Raw genomic sequence first — 15,797 nt, 5'->3', positions numbered from 1 at the left:
GGGAGCTGCTCGCTTACCCACTCGCTCTGACGTAGCCGAGCTTTGCTGGCCTCCTGGCCATGGTGTGCTCTGCCGCTGGACATGGCCATGGTGTGCTCTACCGCTGGACATGGCCATGGTGTGCTCTACCGCTGGACATGGCCATGGTGTGCTCTGCCGCTGGACATGGCCATGGTGTGCTCTACCGCTGGACATGGCCATGGTGTGCTCTACCGCTGGACATGGCCATGGTGTGCTCTACCGCTGGACATGGCCATGGTGTGCTCTGCCGCTGGACATGGCCATGGTGTGCTCTGCCGCTGGACATGGCCATGGTGTGCTCTGCCGCTGGACATGGCCATGGTGTGCTCTGCCGCTGGACATGGCCATGGTGTGCTCTACCGCTGGACATGGCCATGGTGTGCTCTGCCGCTGGACATGGCCATGGTGTGCTCTGCCGCTGGACATGGCCATGGTGTGCTCTACGCTGGACGTGGAGTTGCAGCATTAGCCTGGCTTCCCTCCTCTGGAGGAGCCTTTACAGCTATCCATATAACTGGAAATGTTTAGTTTGCCCTTCTAAACTTCTTTCTTCATTATAGGTTACTTCCTCCTTTGTTTTGTTGACTATCTTAAGAATTGGCACTGCAGCAGCAAAGTGGATAGTCAGGAATATGCAAATCCCAGTGACTGGGGGCAGTGGACTTTCTAACTGCAATTTTCATTTTCTTCACAGGAAATAAATGGCATCACTGCAGCACTAGCTGAAGATCTCTTTGAAAAAGGTATGTGGCAATTGGTCCTTAAAATGCTAGGTACAACTTGCTAATCAAGGCAGCGGAGGCCCGGCATGGCACAGAACTCAATCTTTTGAGTCCTGGTGGGTACCAAAATCCCTGGCCCTGGTCGACAGCCAAGCCTGTCTACCTGCCTGCCCTGCAGGTGAGAAGCTGTGTCAGGGTGCTGGAAGGTGGGCAGCATGCTGCCCTTGTCACCTGGCACCCTTTGCCAGAGGTAAAGGGTGACAGTAGGTAACATGTGAGGAGCATTCTCTGCCATCCAGCCCCATGTTGAGCATCTCACAGCCTTCCTCCCGGAGCCAGGGTAGAGGTGAGGACACTGGTCAGAGGCCCAGTGACTCGCCTAAGGCCACATGGCCAGAAGGAGCAGAGCAAGAACCAAATATTGTGAGGATGCTCAGAGCCATCCTGCTCGCAGGTGCAGCTGGCATCCTGGGCCTGGCCTCACCTCAGTGTTGCCTGCATTTGGCTGTTGCAGTGTAGGTCTGTGGCCCCAAACACTGCCTCTCATCAGCCTCACTCCTCACAGGCTCACCAGTCACATAACCCCCATGGCCTGTCTCTCTTATCGCAGTATCAAGGGTTTCCCTGTGTGCAGTATGAGCTCAGGGAGCAGCTGTTCTGCATGCTCAAGGAGGCGTCCTCCTAGTATAGTGGGCACACGCAGTAGGTGCCTTCTCTGTGCCCACTGACTCTTGGAATGATGGGCAGACTCCCTGGCTGTGCAGCAAGCCCGGGCTGGGGCTGGACACTCAAACCTTGGGCGTGGCTGTTGCAGGAGAACAGCTCCTGGGCGCTGGTGAGGTCTTTGCCATCAGGCCCCTGCAACTGTATGCAGTCACGGAGCAGCTGCAGCAGGGAAAGCCCACATGCGCCAGTGGAGATGCCAAGACTGACCTTGGGCACATCCTGGACTTCACTTGCCGCCTCAAGTACCTTAAGGTAAAGCTGCAGCAGCTTAGTTTGGAGGGCCACTCAGTTGGCCGTGGGCTCTGATGGCTCCCTGACTGACCAAGAGGAGAGCAGGGTTGAGGGACCTCTCCAGGAAAGGAAGGCTGCTTGGTGTTCTCGACACTGTGCTTTTGGCCATGAACACCAGGGGGCGTTATGGCACAGTATCTCATTACCTTAAACCTTGGTAGCTTGCCTTGTTAAAGGGAAAAGTGGTCGAAGTTTCAGGCTGGCAGCTGCTGCACTCTGCCCCAAGAATGTGGATGGGGAGCTCAGAATGTGGATAGGGAGCTGTGGCAGCAGTGTCCCTAATTGAAGCCACATCTTTGGCCTCAGGTTTCTGGCACAGAAGGACCTTTTGGGAACAGCAACATTCAGGAGCAGTGCCTGCCTTTTGATCTGTCAATATTCAAGTCTCTTCATCAGGTGGAGGTAAGGCTCAGTGCTGCTTGGAGTGAGGCAGGGCCAAACCCTGTGTGGGTTCGGCTGGTGACTGGGGAGCAGTGTCAATGTCAGGTGTCCAGATTTAGGCACTCTTGCTGTTGTGTTTGTCTGTGTGTTCAGGAGAGTACGGCCCCTCTCAGGGCAGAGAAAGGGGAGCCTCTTTTGTTCTCAGCTGATCTGCATGTCTCCATCCCTGGCATGGTTATCTCCTTCTGGGTCTCTCATGGGGTCAAGGGATGTGCATGATTCAAGCAGAAGTCCTGGGAAGTCATCCTGAGGGTCAGATGAACTAGTTCCAAGTCTTTATTTCCCAAGGCAGAGGGCTTTGAGGGTTCCCTGCCCTTGTGGCACCCATCCTTAAAGGTGCTTTAAAGTATTTGCTACTGAGCTACTTGGTTCTCAAAACTCATTTTGTTACCATTTTTAAAAAGAGAACAGGCTGGATGTGCTGTTACACGCCTGTGATCCCAGTGACTTGTGAAGCTAAGGAAGGACGATTATAAGTTTTAGGCCAGCCTGGGCAACTTAGTGGGATTCTGTCTCAAAAAAAATTTTTTTTTTAATTTTTTTTGGGGGGTGGTACAGCCCTTCTACCTCTGGGCTACACTCTCAGACCTATTTTATATATTTTTTTATTTGGAAACAGGATCTCTGAAGCCAGCGCTGCTGGCTTCAAACCTGCGCAATCCTGCTGTCTCCACCTCCCAAGCGCAGGAATTACAAGCGTGCGCCACCACGCCCAGCCTGTCTCAAAATGTTTTTAAAAAGCCAGGCATGGTGGCACACACTTATAATCCCAGTAGTTGGGAAGTTGAGACAAGAAGATCGCAGGTTTAAGACCATCCTCAGCAACTTAGCAAGACTTTTAGCAACTTAGTAAGATCTTGCTTCAAAACACAAAGGGGCTGGGGGTTTAGCACAGATAGAATACCACTAGGTTCAATCACCAGTACCACACACACCAAAAAAATAAGAGGAGGAGGAGGAGGAAGAGAAAAGAAAAGAAAGGGGCTGGGGGATATAGCGCAGTAGCAAAATGCCTTTGAGTTTAATTCCAATATCACAAACACAAGAAAATACAGTTCAATAATGACTGCTTATTTATTTATTTATTTATTTATTTATTTATTTATTTTGCGGGTCTGGGGATGGAACCCAGGGGCATTCTACCTCTAAGCTACACCCCCTACCCTATTATTTTTTTCTTTATTTTGAAGCAGGGTCTCACTATGTTGCGGAGGGCCTCACTAAGTAGCTGAGGCTATCCACAAACTGCAGTCAATCCTCCCGTCTCAGCCTCCTGAATGCCCCAAATGCATGTGCCACCACGCCCAGCTCTGTTTTAAATGTTTTCACCTTGGCTTTGTGCTCTACCCTGTCCTGGTGTACATGCCTTGATCAAAGCTTCCCAACAGCCCTGTGAAAGGGGTACTTTTGTTCCCAGTTTACAGGTGAGGAAACTGAGGTTTAGGGAGATAAGGGCATTTGTCCAGGGTAACACAGTTAAGAAGGGGAAACTGGGATTTGAATTCAGCTCATTCTGACTCCAGAGCCTCTGCTACCCATTGGCTTCTTCTGCCTGTAGTGTTCTGCCTCAGTGACCTTGAAGGCCAATCCCTCTGATGGGAACTTGGGCTGTGGGGCTCAACCACTGCAAGCTGACGAAGGCCCAGGAAGTGAAAGGGAAGCCCACCCAGCCCCACTTAGCAGCAGGGCAGTGTGGCTTGGTGTGAACCCCTCCTCTCCTCACTGCAGAACAGTTGAGGTTCAGAGGCCAGTGGTACAGGCTGGGTGAGTGGGGGGCACCTCAGTCGCTGCACTACACAGGCTGCTTATTCTCTAGCACAGTTTCCCAACTCACCCTTTCTGTTTACCTGCTAAACCCCAAATAGCCCTTTCAGAAAATGGAATTTGTAGTTCATTGTAAGTCTTGAGAATTTAGATGCCTTTCTTATTAGTTACTTTAGAGAATATCTAATCAGCACTAAATAGCTTTGGAGGAAAGGGAAGCTTAGATTTTTGAGTCACCTCCTATCTATCAAGGATTTGGACTTGTTTATTGTCGGGCTTTTTCTGTGTATGCATGATGAACACTGACTTCCTGGACTTTGATGGGATCTGGATGCCATTTCTGAGACGTAGCTTTCTTTATTCCAGATAAGTCACTGTGATGCTAAACGTATCAGAGGACTCGTTGCCTCGAAGCCCACCTTAGCCACAATGAGTGTCAGATTCTCAGCAACCTCAATGAAGGTAAGGTTTATTTGTTGAAGCACAGTCTGTGGCATTAGGGTCCTAATTGTGACCCACACCACTGAGGTGGGTGTTGATACTACCATGTCTACCAGTATCCCATGACCAGACCTTCTGGATGGTCACACACTCACACAGGACCTCCCAGCACTTGATAGCCCCAGTGACATGTCTTCATCAGAAATTAATGTTAACAAGGCATTTTAAGGATCTGGGTTTTCTTCTCCAAAAAGGAGAGGAGGAGTCCATTCCTTTGTAATGAGCAAATGTGAAGCTGTGCCAGAGGATCTTTATTGGTCATATTAATATAACTGCTCCTTTAAGGCTTATACACCCTGGCTTAGCATTTGTTCTTATTTTGTCCTCCATGAAGTTGAAGTAGAAGGTGAGTTTGTAGAAGCACTGGGCGCTCTTGTTTGTATGTGAGCAACAGAAACATTCCTAGTGGGAATGTAGACTTTCTTTTACCTTTTTATGGATTACAGCTCAGTAATGTTAAAATTCTTCCCTAAGTAGAGAAGAGGAATATAGTGACTAATTTTATGGCATTTGACCAAGATTTGGATTTGGTGAAAATTCTTTCTTGAGACTACTAGCTGAAAGAAGGAAGCTAAGGAGAGCGCAAGGACGCTGGGCCACTTTGTTCCTCTTCAGGGCACTCCTTGCTGCCTGGCTGAAGGAGCCTGGGTGATCCAGTGCAAGAAGAGGTCTTGTAGGCATCAAGTCAAACCAAGGGCTGGGCCACATGTGGTGGTGCACACTTGAATCCTAGTTGAGACAGGAGGATCCCAAGTTTGTGGCTAGCCTCAGCTTAACTTAGTGAGGCCCTTCGCAACTTGGTGAAAAATATTTGAAAAATAATGAATAATGTTGGGCATGGTGGCGCATGCTTATAATCCCAGTACTTGGGAGGCTGAGATAGGAGGATCATAGGTTCATGGCTAGCCTCAGCTACTTAGTGAGATCTTGTTTCAAAATAAAGAGTAAAAAAAAAGAAGAAAGACTAGCTGGGCGTGGTGGCGCACGCTTGTAATCCCAGCGCTTGGGAGGCTGAGACAGGAGGATCGCACAGGTTCAAAGCCAGCCTCAGCTACTTAGTGAGGCTCTCAGCAACTTAGTGAGACCCTGTTTCCAAATAAAATATAAAATAGGTCTGGGAGTAGAGCCCGGAGGTAGAAAAACCCCTGAGTTCCACCCCCAGTACCACAAAAAAAAAAAAGAAGAAGAAAGATTAAAGGTTATACCACTACTGAGTATCTTTCTAAAGAGGTTAAAACCAGAGAACTATAGTAATATATGCATACCCATATTCATAGCAGCACAATTGATAATAGCCAAATTATGGAACCAACCCAGATGGCCATCAACAGATGAATGAGTTACAAAATTATGGGAAATACACACAATGGAATTCTACTCAGCAGTAAAGAACAAACCTATGTCATCTGCAGGATGATGGAAAGACCTGGAGAACATTATGGTTAAGTGAGATTAGCCAATCACAGAAAGTGAAGGGTCATACGTTTTTTCTAATATGTGTGAGATCGGGAGTAATTGGAATACAAGGGGGACTCAGATAATGGAGAACCTCAATGGAGCCAGGGAGGAGGCCTCAGAGTAGGGAGGAGGAAGAATGAGGTTCATTCATGGAAATACTGCTATCAACTGTGGGTATCCCTGTGAATATAACAACAGCAATCTCAGAAGGGGAAATGGGAAGGCAGTGGGAGGGGGCACTAATGCTGTGTACATGTATGTCGTTGTCATCGTGATTTACATTATGATGTGATCCCCAGTAACACACACACCCTGGCTTCTGGTGTATGCCTATAATCCCAGCTACTCCGGAGGCATTACAAATTTAAGGCCAACCTCAGCAACTTAATTAGGAAGACCCTGTTTCAAAAATAAAATTAAAAAGGGCTGGGGATGTAGCTCAGAGGTATAGTGTTTGCCTATCATGCATGAGGCCTTGGGTTCAATCCTCAGTACCACAAAAAAAGAAAGAGTCAAACTGAGGAGGCCTACCTCCCCTTTGTTAGCCTCAGTGCTTCCTGCTGCTACTGTTGTCTTAGCAGTGACTTTGTCTCTGTGAAGAAATGGTCAAAACGGTCTGCTGTCCACAGTGGAGACCACTCTGAACGTGCAGTTGCCTGGCAACACTCTAAATTTGGACCTTCAGCCTATAAAACTTAAGCCAGGAAAGGAATCACTGTGTAGCAGAGGTCTTTGGGAGCTTGAAATATTTGCTTCCAAAGCAGGGCCAGAACATATTCCAAGCAATGGTTATATTGCTAAATCTTAGGTATTTCACAATCGTTTAAAGACACATGCCCCCAAAGCCCCATTTTAATGCAAGCTCACTTCCACCTGCTAAATATGCTTCAGCCCTTCCTTAAATTTTGCAGTGATAGTGTTCTAGTTAGTATTGCATGAGGGCCTGAGCGTGGTGCTCAACAGATGTTCTTATTCAGGAAGTCCTTGTTCCTGAAGCCTCGGAATTTGATGAGTGGGAGCCAGAAGGCACAACCCTCGAAGGCCCCGTGACAGCCATCATCCCCACGTGGCAAGCGCTGACAACTCTCGACCTGAGCCACAACAGCATCTCTGAGATTGATGAGTCGGTGGTATGCTCACAGCAGCTGGTGTCGGGCCTCTCTGGCCTAACCATAGCCTTAGGGTTGGGTATCTCATTTGACTTTTCCTGGAAAGGCCACAAAAAACCTATATCCAGCATTCAGTGCATTGCTTATCATTTTAAAGTTAAATTTGAAAATGAGAATATTTGGACTTGGTTAAGATATGCCAAGTGAAGCGTGTTAATTGTATGTATAGCTGATATACTACAACCACTGTAAGTGATAACCTTTAATTCCAAGGAGTGGAGCAGAAAATCACTCCCCACATTACAGACGTGCCTGTGTAAGTGACATCTAAATGGTCCTAGGGCAATAGGAGGATCTCTTTGTGCTTCTTGAGGGTGGGCAGGGTTGAAGAAGGGTAGATTCCCTTTTCTGTCTGGGATGTTGCCATTTGTCATTTTCATAAGCTAAGTTTTGTGCAGAAACAGTGGATAGTGCTGAGCCCTGGAGTCCCTGTGTGCCCCTTAGGTGTGCTGCTGGGTGGGCAACAAGAGGCGTCACATTAGTGGCCCTGCAAGAATGACCAGCCACAAATCTAAGGTCAGAAGGATGAGTCCCAGGGTACCCAGCCACCAGGTGCAGGGACTCTGGTCCAGCCTCCTAGAATAACATTGAGTATTCTTTTATTTTATAAGAAACTGATCCCAAAGATTGAGTTCCTGGACCTGAGCCACAATGGAGTACTGGCTGTGGACAACCTTCAGGTAATGTCTGTGGACCACTGTTGGCTGTGGGCTCTCCACAGTCCCATTCTTCTGCAAGGTCAGGAGATGGGGGCTGCCACCTCATCTTGAGGCATCCAGTGATGTACAGAAGGATCATTGCTCTAGTTCCAAAGAATTATAAAAGATGAGTTAGTACAAGCTGAGCATGATGGAGATGGTGTGCCTCTATCCTGAAGATGGGCAGGCATTAGTACTTACTTCTAACCTGTCTGCAGGGGAACCACTGTGTTAGATGGACGAAACTGCCTTGCAGAACTGGAGGGTTCTGGTTGAAGGGCAAATGTCTCCTCTCTGGATGTGTGACCTGAGCCACTGTTCTCAATGCCACTACAGCACCTGTACAACCTTGTGCACCTGGACCTGTCCTACAACAAGCTCTCCTCTTTGGAAGGAGTTCACACCAAACTGGGCAATATTAAGACCCTGAACCTAGCGGGTAACCTCCTAGAGAGTCTGAGTGGCCTGCACAAGCTCTACTCCCTAGTCAACCTAGATCTCAGTGACAACAGAATTGAACAGGTGAGCTGCATCCCAGAGGGATCTCAGGGCTCTGGGATTGCTGGGCCTTGGTCTTTATCACTTTAAAGAAGATCGTTAAGATTCCTTTTATTTAAAAGACGCCATCCATCATGTTGTCGTGTTGCTGAAGTGTTAAGAGAAGGGGCCAAAGGGAATGGCACTCATGCCTTGCAGATGGAGGAGGTGAGGAGCATAGGCAGCCTTCCATGTCTGGAACGTGTGGCGCTGCTCAACAACCCACTGAGCATCATCCCCGACTATCGGACCAAGGTTCTTGCTCAGTTCGGAGAGAGGGCTTCTGAGGTAAGCCCTGTCACCAGTGGACCCCAGGGAGACCGGTGGGATGGAGTCCACATCTGCATGGGCTGACCAAGGTGGGGGTGTCCACTGCAGAAGACCATCAGAGGGCCTTTCTGGCTTAGGAAATCCACTCTGCCTTAGGAGGAAACCTTTGCTCCTCCCCCTCAGGGGCTGTCAGCTGGCATGTGTTAGCTAGTGGACTTCAGGTTGAATCTGACAGAGCATCAGTCCTGGAGGGCTTCCCAAGAACACACAGGCACAGACTCAGCGTGTGGAAGGACTGTCTTCAACTAAAAAAAATAGCATTGTGGCGGGCATGGTGGCGCACGCTTGTAATCCCGCGCTTGGGAGGCGGAGACAGGAGGATCACACAGGTTCGAAGCCAGCCGCGCTGGCTTAAGAGACCCTGTTTCCAAAAATAAAATGTATAAAATAGGTCTGGGAGTGTAGCCCAGAGGTAGAAGGGCTTCCAGGAACCCCAGTACCACAAAAAAAAAAAAAATATATATATATATACACACACACATACACACACACACACACACATACATACATATACATATATATGTGTGTATATGTATATATATATATATATATAGCATTGCTTATTGTAGGCAAAGAGCAGAAATGACATATTTAAATAATCATGTTTCCTAGACAACTTCTGACCATAGTGCCTGACTGCAAGGGTTTGCTATCCTTTGCCAGCTGAGCCTAGCCTGGTGTCTGCTGGCTGTCACCGTCTACCTGCCACAACCACTGTGCTAACAAAACAGGCCCTTTGCCAGGCTTACTCCTCTCCTCAACCTCCAGCGGCCCCACCCCCACTCTCATCAGTCTCTGGAACCTCTGTGTTCCCCAAATCACAGCCCACAGCCCAGAAAATACCTGGGAGACTGCCCCTCATCGCTCTGCCCCTTTTCTCCCCGAGGCTACTTTCTCTACACTGTCGCCAAGATGGTCTTCACAAGATGTGGTCTCCTCCCCTTCCAGGCTCCAGACCTGGGAAGGGCTCTGGTCTCCAGTTCCTGTCCAGGCCCTTGGGTCATCCCTCATTTCATCACACTGCCTGCCCCTCAGTGCCCCAGCCCACAGCTTGCCCTGCATTCCCAGACTGAGATCCCTACCCTCCCCTACTCCCCAGTTTCCCTGTCCAGAAGGTTCTTTCCTTTCTGTTTGTCAGTCTGAATACCACATGAAAGCAAAGCTCCTCTCCCTAGTCCCAGCCACCCAAGAGGCTGCTGCCTCCCCTTCTTAGAGAATTATTCCCAGAGATGGTTGAGACAGTGTGGGACCTCCATGGGCCCCTCCTCCCTCAGCCTCCACCATCCTCACAAGACCTGACTTGGGGTGGGTGATTGTACCTACCCATCAGCAGGGCCCCTCATTCTCCTGTACTACCCCAGCTAGTCCCCATGCAGAGAGCCACTCTCTGGACTTTGTGTAGGTCTGTCTGGATGATACAGTAACCACAGAGAAGGAGCTGGACACCGTGGAAGTTCTGAAAGCAATTCAGAAAGCCAAAGATGTCAAGTCCAAACTGAGCAACCCAGAGAAGAAGGTGGGTATTTAGGTGGGAGGTGGGGGTGGGGGTGAGGAGCTAGCCAAGAAGAGATCTATTTTGAGGGTAAACTGGGCCATGGAGTCACTCAGGGCTGTTGGGTCCTGACTGCATGGCCTCAAGCAGGCCATACCTGCTGGGTCCTCCTGCATGAGACAAGCTGTGATAGTATCTGCTGCCCAAATTGCTGTTCAACCTCCTTCACCATCACCTGTTTGTGAGAACCTCTGAGCTACTCCCTCCCCCACATCTCCCGCCTGTCAGTTCTGTTCTTCCTGGACTGACTCATACCATCCTCCTCAGGTTGGTGAGGATGCCCGGCTCTCAGCTTCCCCTTGCATCAGACCCAGCAGCTCCCCTCCCACCGTGGCTCCCACCTCTGCCTCCCTGCCCCAGCCCATCCTCTCCAACCAAGGTAATCGTGTATGGGTCCTGCTCCTAACAGAGCTGCACAGTCCTGCCGGGGTCCCCTGGCTGGGCTGGGGATGGGGGAAAGATGCTGGCACTTGCTTCTTTACAGGGTCAAGACAGGGAGGGTGGTGCCGTCTGCAGGCTGGCTCCTTGGGTGGCATGTGGTGGGGTGCCCAGCCTGACTTCAGCTCTGTTATTTGCTTAGTGAGGACCCCTGATGTCCTGGCATCCACATCCAGTTCCTCTACGATACCATGGGTATCTGACAGGCTCAGGGCAATTGATTCATGCGGACCAGTTTCCCTCCAATAGCAGCATGGACAGGTCTACTCCCCTGTTAATGGGAAGCCAGGCCTTGTTGCTTTATTAAGTCTTGAGCCCTGGTCCTGTGTGGGGAGCTTTCTTTAATCATTGCTTCATCTCTTGTGGCTCTTGTGGTGTGGCCTAGCCCCGAAACACTGCGTTTGTGGGACCAAGAAGGGCTCTGTCCCCGCGCATCCATAGAAGACCAATCCCTTTCATCTGCCCACTGTCTTAGCATTTTTAAAGGGCTTTCACCTCTGAACCCAGGCATCCTCGGAGATGAGTGAGTGAAGCAGGTCCCATGAGCATGTCTGCCGGCCCGGCCCCAACAGAAGAGGGGCAGGTATGCTGCCCTGGGTGGAGCTGAGGCTCGAGACACGCAGGAAGGAAGGCCGCCCACCTGGGCTCCTGGAGACACAGAACTTGGTGTGAGGTCCTGGGAAAACACTCTGCCCCTGAGTTTCAAGAGCCAAAGGCATATTTCCACTCCTCGACCTGGTGACCCCACTGGAGATCTTTTAGAGAGATAAGATGCTGGGTTGGGGGAGGTGAAATGCTCCCTGCTGGCAAAATGCTGGCTGTGTCCTGCACATCCAGGAGGGTGGGAGAGGCAGCTGTGGCTCAGAAGCGTCTGCGGCAAGTCCCATCAGGGAGAAGACTGGGCAGCAAGAAGGGAGACGTGCTCACTTATGTTAAGGCAAAAGCCCAACGCAAAGCATCCTCAGAGGTTACGACCATGACGTGCAGAAGAGAATTTGTGGAAGTGGAACAGCAGGCCTACATGCTAGAGTATTTGCCTGTTTGCTTTTGTCGAACTCTTAACTGAACATTTTTTGTTGTATTTTTTTTTTTTACATATACATAAAAAGGGGAGGAGGGTTTGAATCCCTGTAAGGAAGCTTCCCCAACTCTGCCACCTGTGCTAAGGCCAGCTCCTTGGGCCCCAGCACTGGCTCCCTGTAGAAGCAGTGCATAACTAGGCTTCTGCAGGGCAGAGAGATGGGTCTGGTCCCTGGGCTGAGGACACATGTCCTCAGTCAGCACTGTGGAGTTGCTGAGTGAGGGAGTGCGTGCTCTATAGTAAGTGCAGGATGAGCTGGTCGAGAGCAGGGGTGGGAAGGGAACAAGTGTCCCCTGAAGGCTGCGGCTGCAGGCAGCCTCCTCTCCACCCATGGTGGGGAATCCTTGGCAACAGCCTGGGCCCAGCCTTATCATCCCCTTCCTCGCTGGCCTTTTGCCCTGGACACTCAGTAGAGTGGCTCGCTAAATCTGTCCCCTTTCCCGATAACTGGACATTGAAACACTGTCCCAGATTTGCACCTTTTATAAATAAAACTGCAGTGGATGTCTTTGTGTGCACATCTCTTTCCTTTGAGTGAGAAATGACAAAGGTCAAACTCCTGTCTGAGGACCCTCCTGATATCCCCATCCCATCCACTGAGTGACCCTTTCTGATCACTTGTTTGTACAGGCCATAGTCCAGGAAGGAAGTAGACACACTGTCCCTGTCCATATTTCCTCGTGTCCAAACAAGGTTGGGGGAGGGAGGAGTAGTGGCAAGAAAATGCTGGGTTTTTTTTTTTTGTTTTGTTTTGTTTTGTTGTTTTTTTTTTAGTATAGAGGTATCCACATACATGTGTGTTTAGCCATGTTACTGGAGCTGGATGGATGGATAGAGATTTCTTCCATGTAGGAGCAGCTTTGCTGACACCTATTGCTCCTGATGTATAGAGAGGAGCAGTCTTGTGAATAAACTGGGCACTGTCCAGAAAACAAATGCTCTGGTCATCACAGGAGCTGTTAGCAGCTGTGGGAGCCATGGAGGACTGTGACCGATAGAGGCCAATGTGCAGAACTCCAGAGTTGATCCTCCAGCCAGGTTTGGAGGCTGAGAGGAGGCTGTGTAGAGGGTGAGGAGCAGGCAGCAGAGTTCGGGCTCTACCTTCCTGACTGTGATCTCAAGCAACTTGTAGCCTCTCTGAAGCTGTTTCCTCAACCATGAAGCGGATACACCTTTCTTCATCGATTCTAAGATGCACATGTTTCCACCGTGCGACTTCTCTAAAATTGAGATGCGTCTTTCAATCAGTGGCATCCCCTAGTTGCTGTCAGCCAGCTGGTATTCGTGATGGAGTCATGGGAAAACCTGTGGACACCTTCCTGTAAGACCAAGATGGCACCACATCCACGCATCTTAGATTTGATGAAATGTGGTAAATAATGAGAGGCACGCATGAGCTAACGCTGGGGAAGCGCTTAGCACTGCTTTTGGCTCAACAAAAGTGGTCAGTAAGGATTCCCCACATCCTTAGTGAGGGGTTTGGGGGTGCAGAGTCAGCTGGGGAGATGTGCTGTATGCCCAGGGCAGGACAGTTTGGGGACCTTCAGAGAAAGCTGAGTAAAAGTGGTGTCTGAGGGTGACTCTTGAAGGATGGGCAGAATCCAGACATGTCAGCAGGAGTCGATGGATTCCAGGGAAGAAGGGGAGCATAGGCAGAGTCCAGGGGTGGCCCCGGGGATGCTTTGTGCATGGCTGTGTGCTTGCCACTCTCCTTGCCTCACAGAGCCCCTGCTGCTTTGCTGCGTGAAGGAGTCTGCTTGGGCTACCTGCCTGCCCAGCCCTCAGCAGAGGACCTGGGCTGTGTGAATTGTCCTGTCCTAGGCAGCAGCAGCTACGCCAGACAAAGGTCTTACACCCTGTGGGGCTCTGAGTCATATCATTGGGATGTGATGACTGACTGGTGGCAAAGGTGGGGTATAGAGACAGGCTCCAGCTCCTCCTGACCAGCTAGCTGCACTTCAGATCATATTAAAGGTTTTCCCCTAATCAGTCTGCAGTGAATGAGTCCAGCATGCTGCATTCATAAAATGGCCTCAGGATTTAAAAACCCTATGCATTTCTGGGGTTGCCTGTGTTAGAATGCCACTGTCCGTGGGAGGTCAAGCAGCAGGCCTGAGGATGCAGGCTCAGGTTGTGCTCAGCAGCGCTGGAGGAGACTACAGCCGGAGAGGTCTGGCCTCCTGTGAGGCATTCTACGCTCTGCAGAGATGTCAGATCAGGAGATGGAGTGATGTGTAGTCTTTTCCTGGGGAAGCCAGTGTTTCAGGAGTGAACACATTTAAGGCTCTTGATGGACATGGTACCAAACACTTTTAATGCACGGGCCAACTCCCACCCCAGTGCACATCTCTGCCCAACTTAGGCTGAGGCTAGACCTCACAGTCTGGCCTCTGCCGAAGTGAGGGACAAACATGTGTTTCAACTTGTCTTTCTTTGTGTGCTAGAGAGGGTCAGCGTCATCTTTGTGTGTTATATCCAAGAGCCATTCTTCTATGGAATGTTTCTTTATGTTCTTTCAGTTTCTTAATGGAGTTTCTACCCCTACTCCTATTTTGTAATCTGTAAGATCTCTTTATAGATTAAAGATATAAATCCTTGTCAAATATGCAAGCACTTTTTTCTCTTTGCATTTGGTTTTGCTTTTGTCTTAGTTTTTAAAATTTGTCCACAGAGGTTTGATGTTCATTATAGTTTCACTTAGCAGTCTCTTCCTTTGCATGTGTGCTCAGAAAGCCTCTCCCTCCCCTGAATTAGAGAAGCAGTCATGGGTTCATTCTTGAGTTGTTTGAGGATTTCAGCTCTGTTGTTTTCTTCTACTACACATGATGGTTTGGGGATCTGGCTAGCTCCAGCCATGCCAGTAGCCCAAGGCTCAGCCCCTTTTTGAATGGCTGCTCTCCCTGCCCACCCGTCCGCCCACCCCATCTCTGCAGGAATCATGTTCGTGCAGGAGGAGGCCCTGGCCAGCAGCCTCTCATCTACCGACAGTCTGGCCCCTGAGGACCGGCCCATTGCCCGGGGCTGCTCTGACTCCTTGGAATCCATCCCTGCAGGACAGGTAATGCCCCCTGCAGGACAGGTAATGCCCTCTGCCTGCTTCTGGGGACTGTTTCTCTGCAGGCTGCCCCTACTCCTTATGTCCAGTTGGCAGTGGCCTGGTTGGGGTGCGACACATGCCACTAGGTCTGGTGTGCACCGCTTGGCCCTGCGGTCTCTTGGACTTGTTTCTAGTTGAGTCTTCTTGACAAGCCCAGCAGTTAAAATGTTTATGTTCACCCTCTCCCTTCCCTTTGTCAGTCTCCTATCCCTCCATCCTTTCCTCCCTCGCTCATTGGGAACAGGCAGTGCTCTCTTATTGTGTCTTGGGGGGGCATTGAGGGGTAGATGAGCCTTGGGTCCGCATGGGCAGACTGCCCTGGGGAAGGCAGTTCAGAGGACGAATTCCCTGCCCTCCTGGGGCCACTCTGACTCTTCCCACATGTCACCCTGGCAGTGTGGGACAGTGTGACTCTGCCACCTCCTCTGGCTTGCTGCTCACACTTTCCGAGCCCATCCCTGGGAAGAGAGAGGAGGAAAGTAAAATGTCTTATGCCTGGGCCTCCCTCCAGCCCCATCTCTCTGCATAGCACAAGGTCATGGGATGCTAGGATGGTTTGTAGAATCCTTGTCTGTCCCCAGAAACAACTTCCCCAGGGCCACACAGCAAGAGGTTCCTGAGCCCCAGCTCTTGCTCACTGTGCAGAGAGCGCTGGGGCTCTGCTGGGGCTGCCTTGCCTCTGCTCACCGTGCATTGCTGGCAGGTTAGGGCCCACTGGGTAGCACCAGGAGCCCTGGATGCCAAACCTCCTGAGAGTGGCAACAGGCTGGCCTGGGTTGGTCGTGTGGGCTGAGATCCAGCAGGGGAGGGGGGAGCACAGCCCTGCTATATACTGAGATCAAGATCCAGTCTGCCCTCTTGCTAAACCAGCCCCCACGTCTTGTAGCTGTTGGTGCTGTGGCTCCCCACCAGGCCCTTGTTCCGGGAACAGGCCCAGCTGTGCAGAAGGCTAAGCATGTCCCCTGGTCCCC

At 50.3% G+C, this 15,797-nt stretch overlaps 1 protein-coding gene across 2 annotated transcripts in view; it reads left to right on the top strand.

Moving 5' to 3' along the window:
• Positions 1 to 15,797, top strand: part of NISCH (nischarin) — a gene marked incomplete at both ends in the record, with an annotated part of 41,812 nt that overhangs the window by 17,655 nt on the left and 8,360 nt on the right. For both annotated transcript variants that reach the window (XM_080715278.1, XM_080715277.1), the window contains 11 exons: positions 716 to 764; positions 1,558 to 1,721; positions 2,067 to 2,162; positions 4,332 to 4,427; positions 6,902 to 7,054; positions 7,705 to 7,773; positions 8,128 to 8,313; positions 8,488 to 8,616; positions 10,061 to 10,174; positions 10,478 to 10,589; positions 14,663 to 14,787. In XM_080715278.1, coding sequence (XP_080571404.1) covers positions 716 to 764; positions 1,558 to 1,721; positions 2,067 to 2,162; positions 4,332 to 4,427; positions 6,902 to 7,054; positions 7,705 to 7,773; positions 8,128 to 8,313; positions 8,488 to 8,616; positions 10,061 to 10,174; positions 10,478 to 10,589; positions 14,663 to 14,787 — 1,293 coding nt within the window. The remainder of the gene's footprint in view (positions 1 to 715; positions 765 to 1,557; positions 1,722 to 2,066; positions 2,163 to 4,331; positions 4,428 to 6,901; positions 7,055 to 7,704; positions 7,774 to 8,127; positions 8,314 to 8,487; positions 8,617 to 10,060; positions 10,175 to 10,477; positions 10,590 to 14,662; positions 14,788 to 15,797) is intronic.

This window comes from Muscardinus avellanarius (genome assembly GCF_963383645.1).
Source record: "Muscardinus avellanarius genome assembly, chromosome: 18".
In the NCBI taxonomy this organism is placed as follows: domain Eukaryota; kingdom Metazoa; phylum Chordata; class Mammalia; order Rodentia; family Gliridae; genus Muscardinus; species Muscardinus avellanarius.
This window is presented reverse-complemented; position numbering and strand designations above follow the sequence as displayed.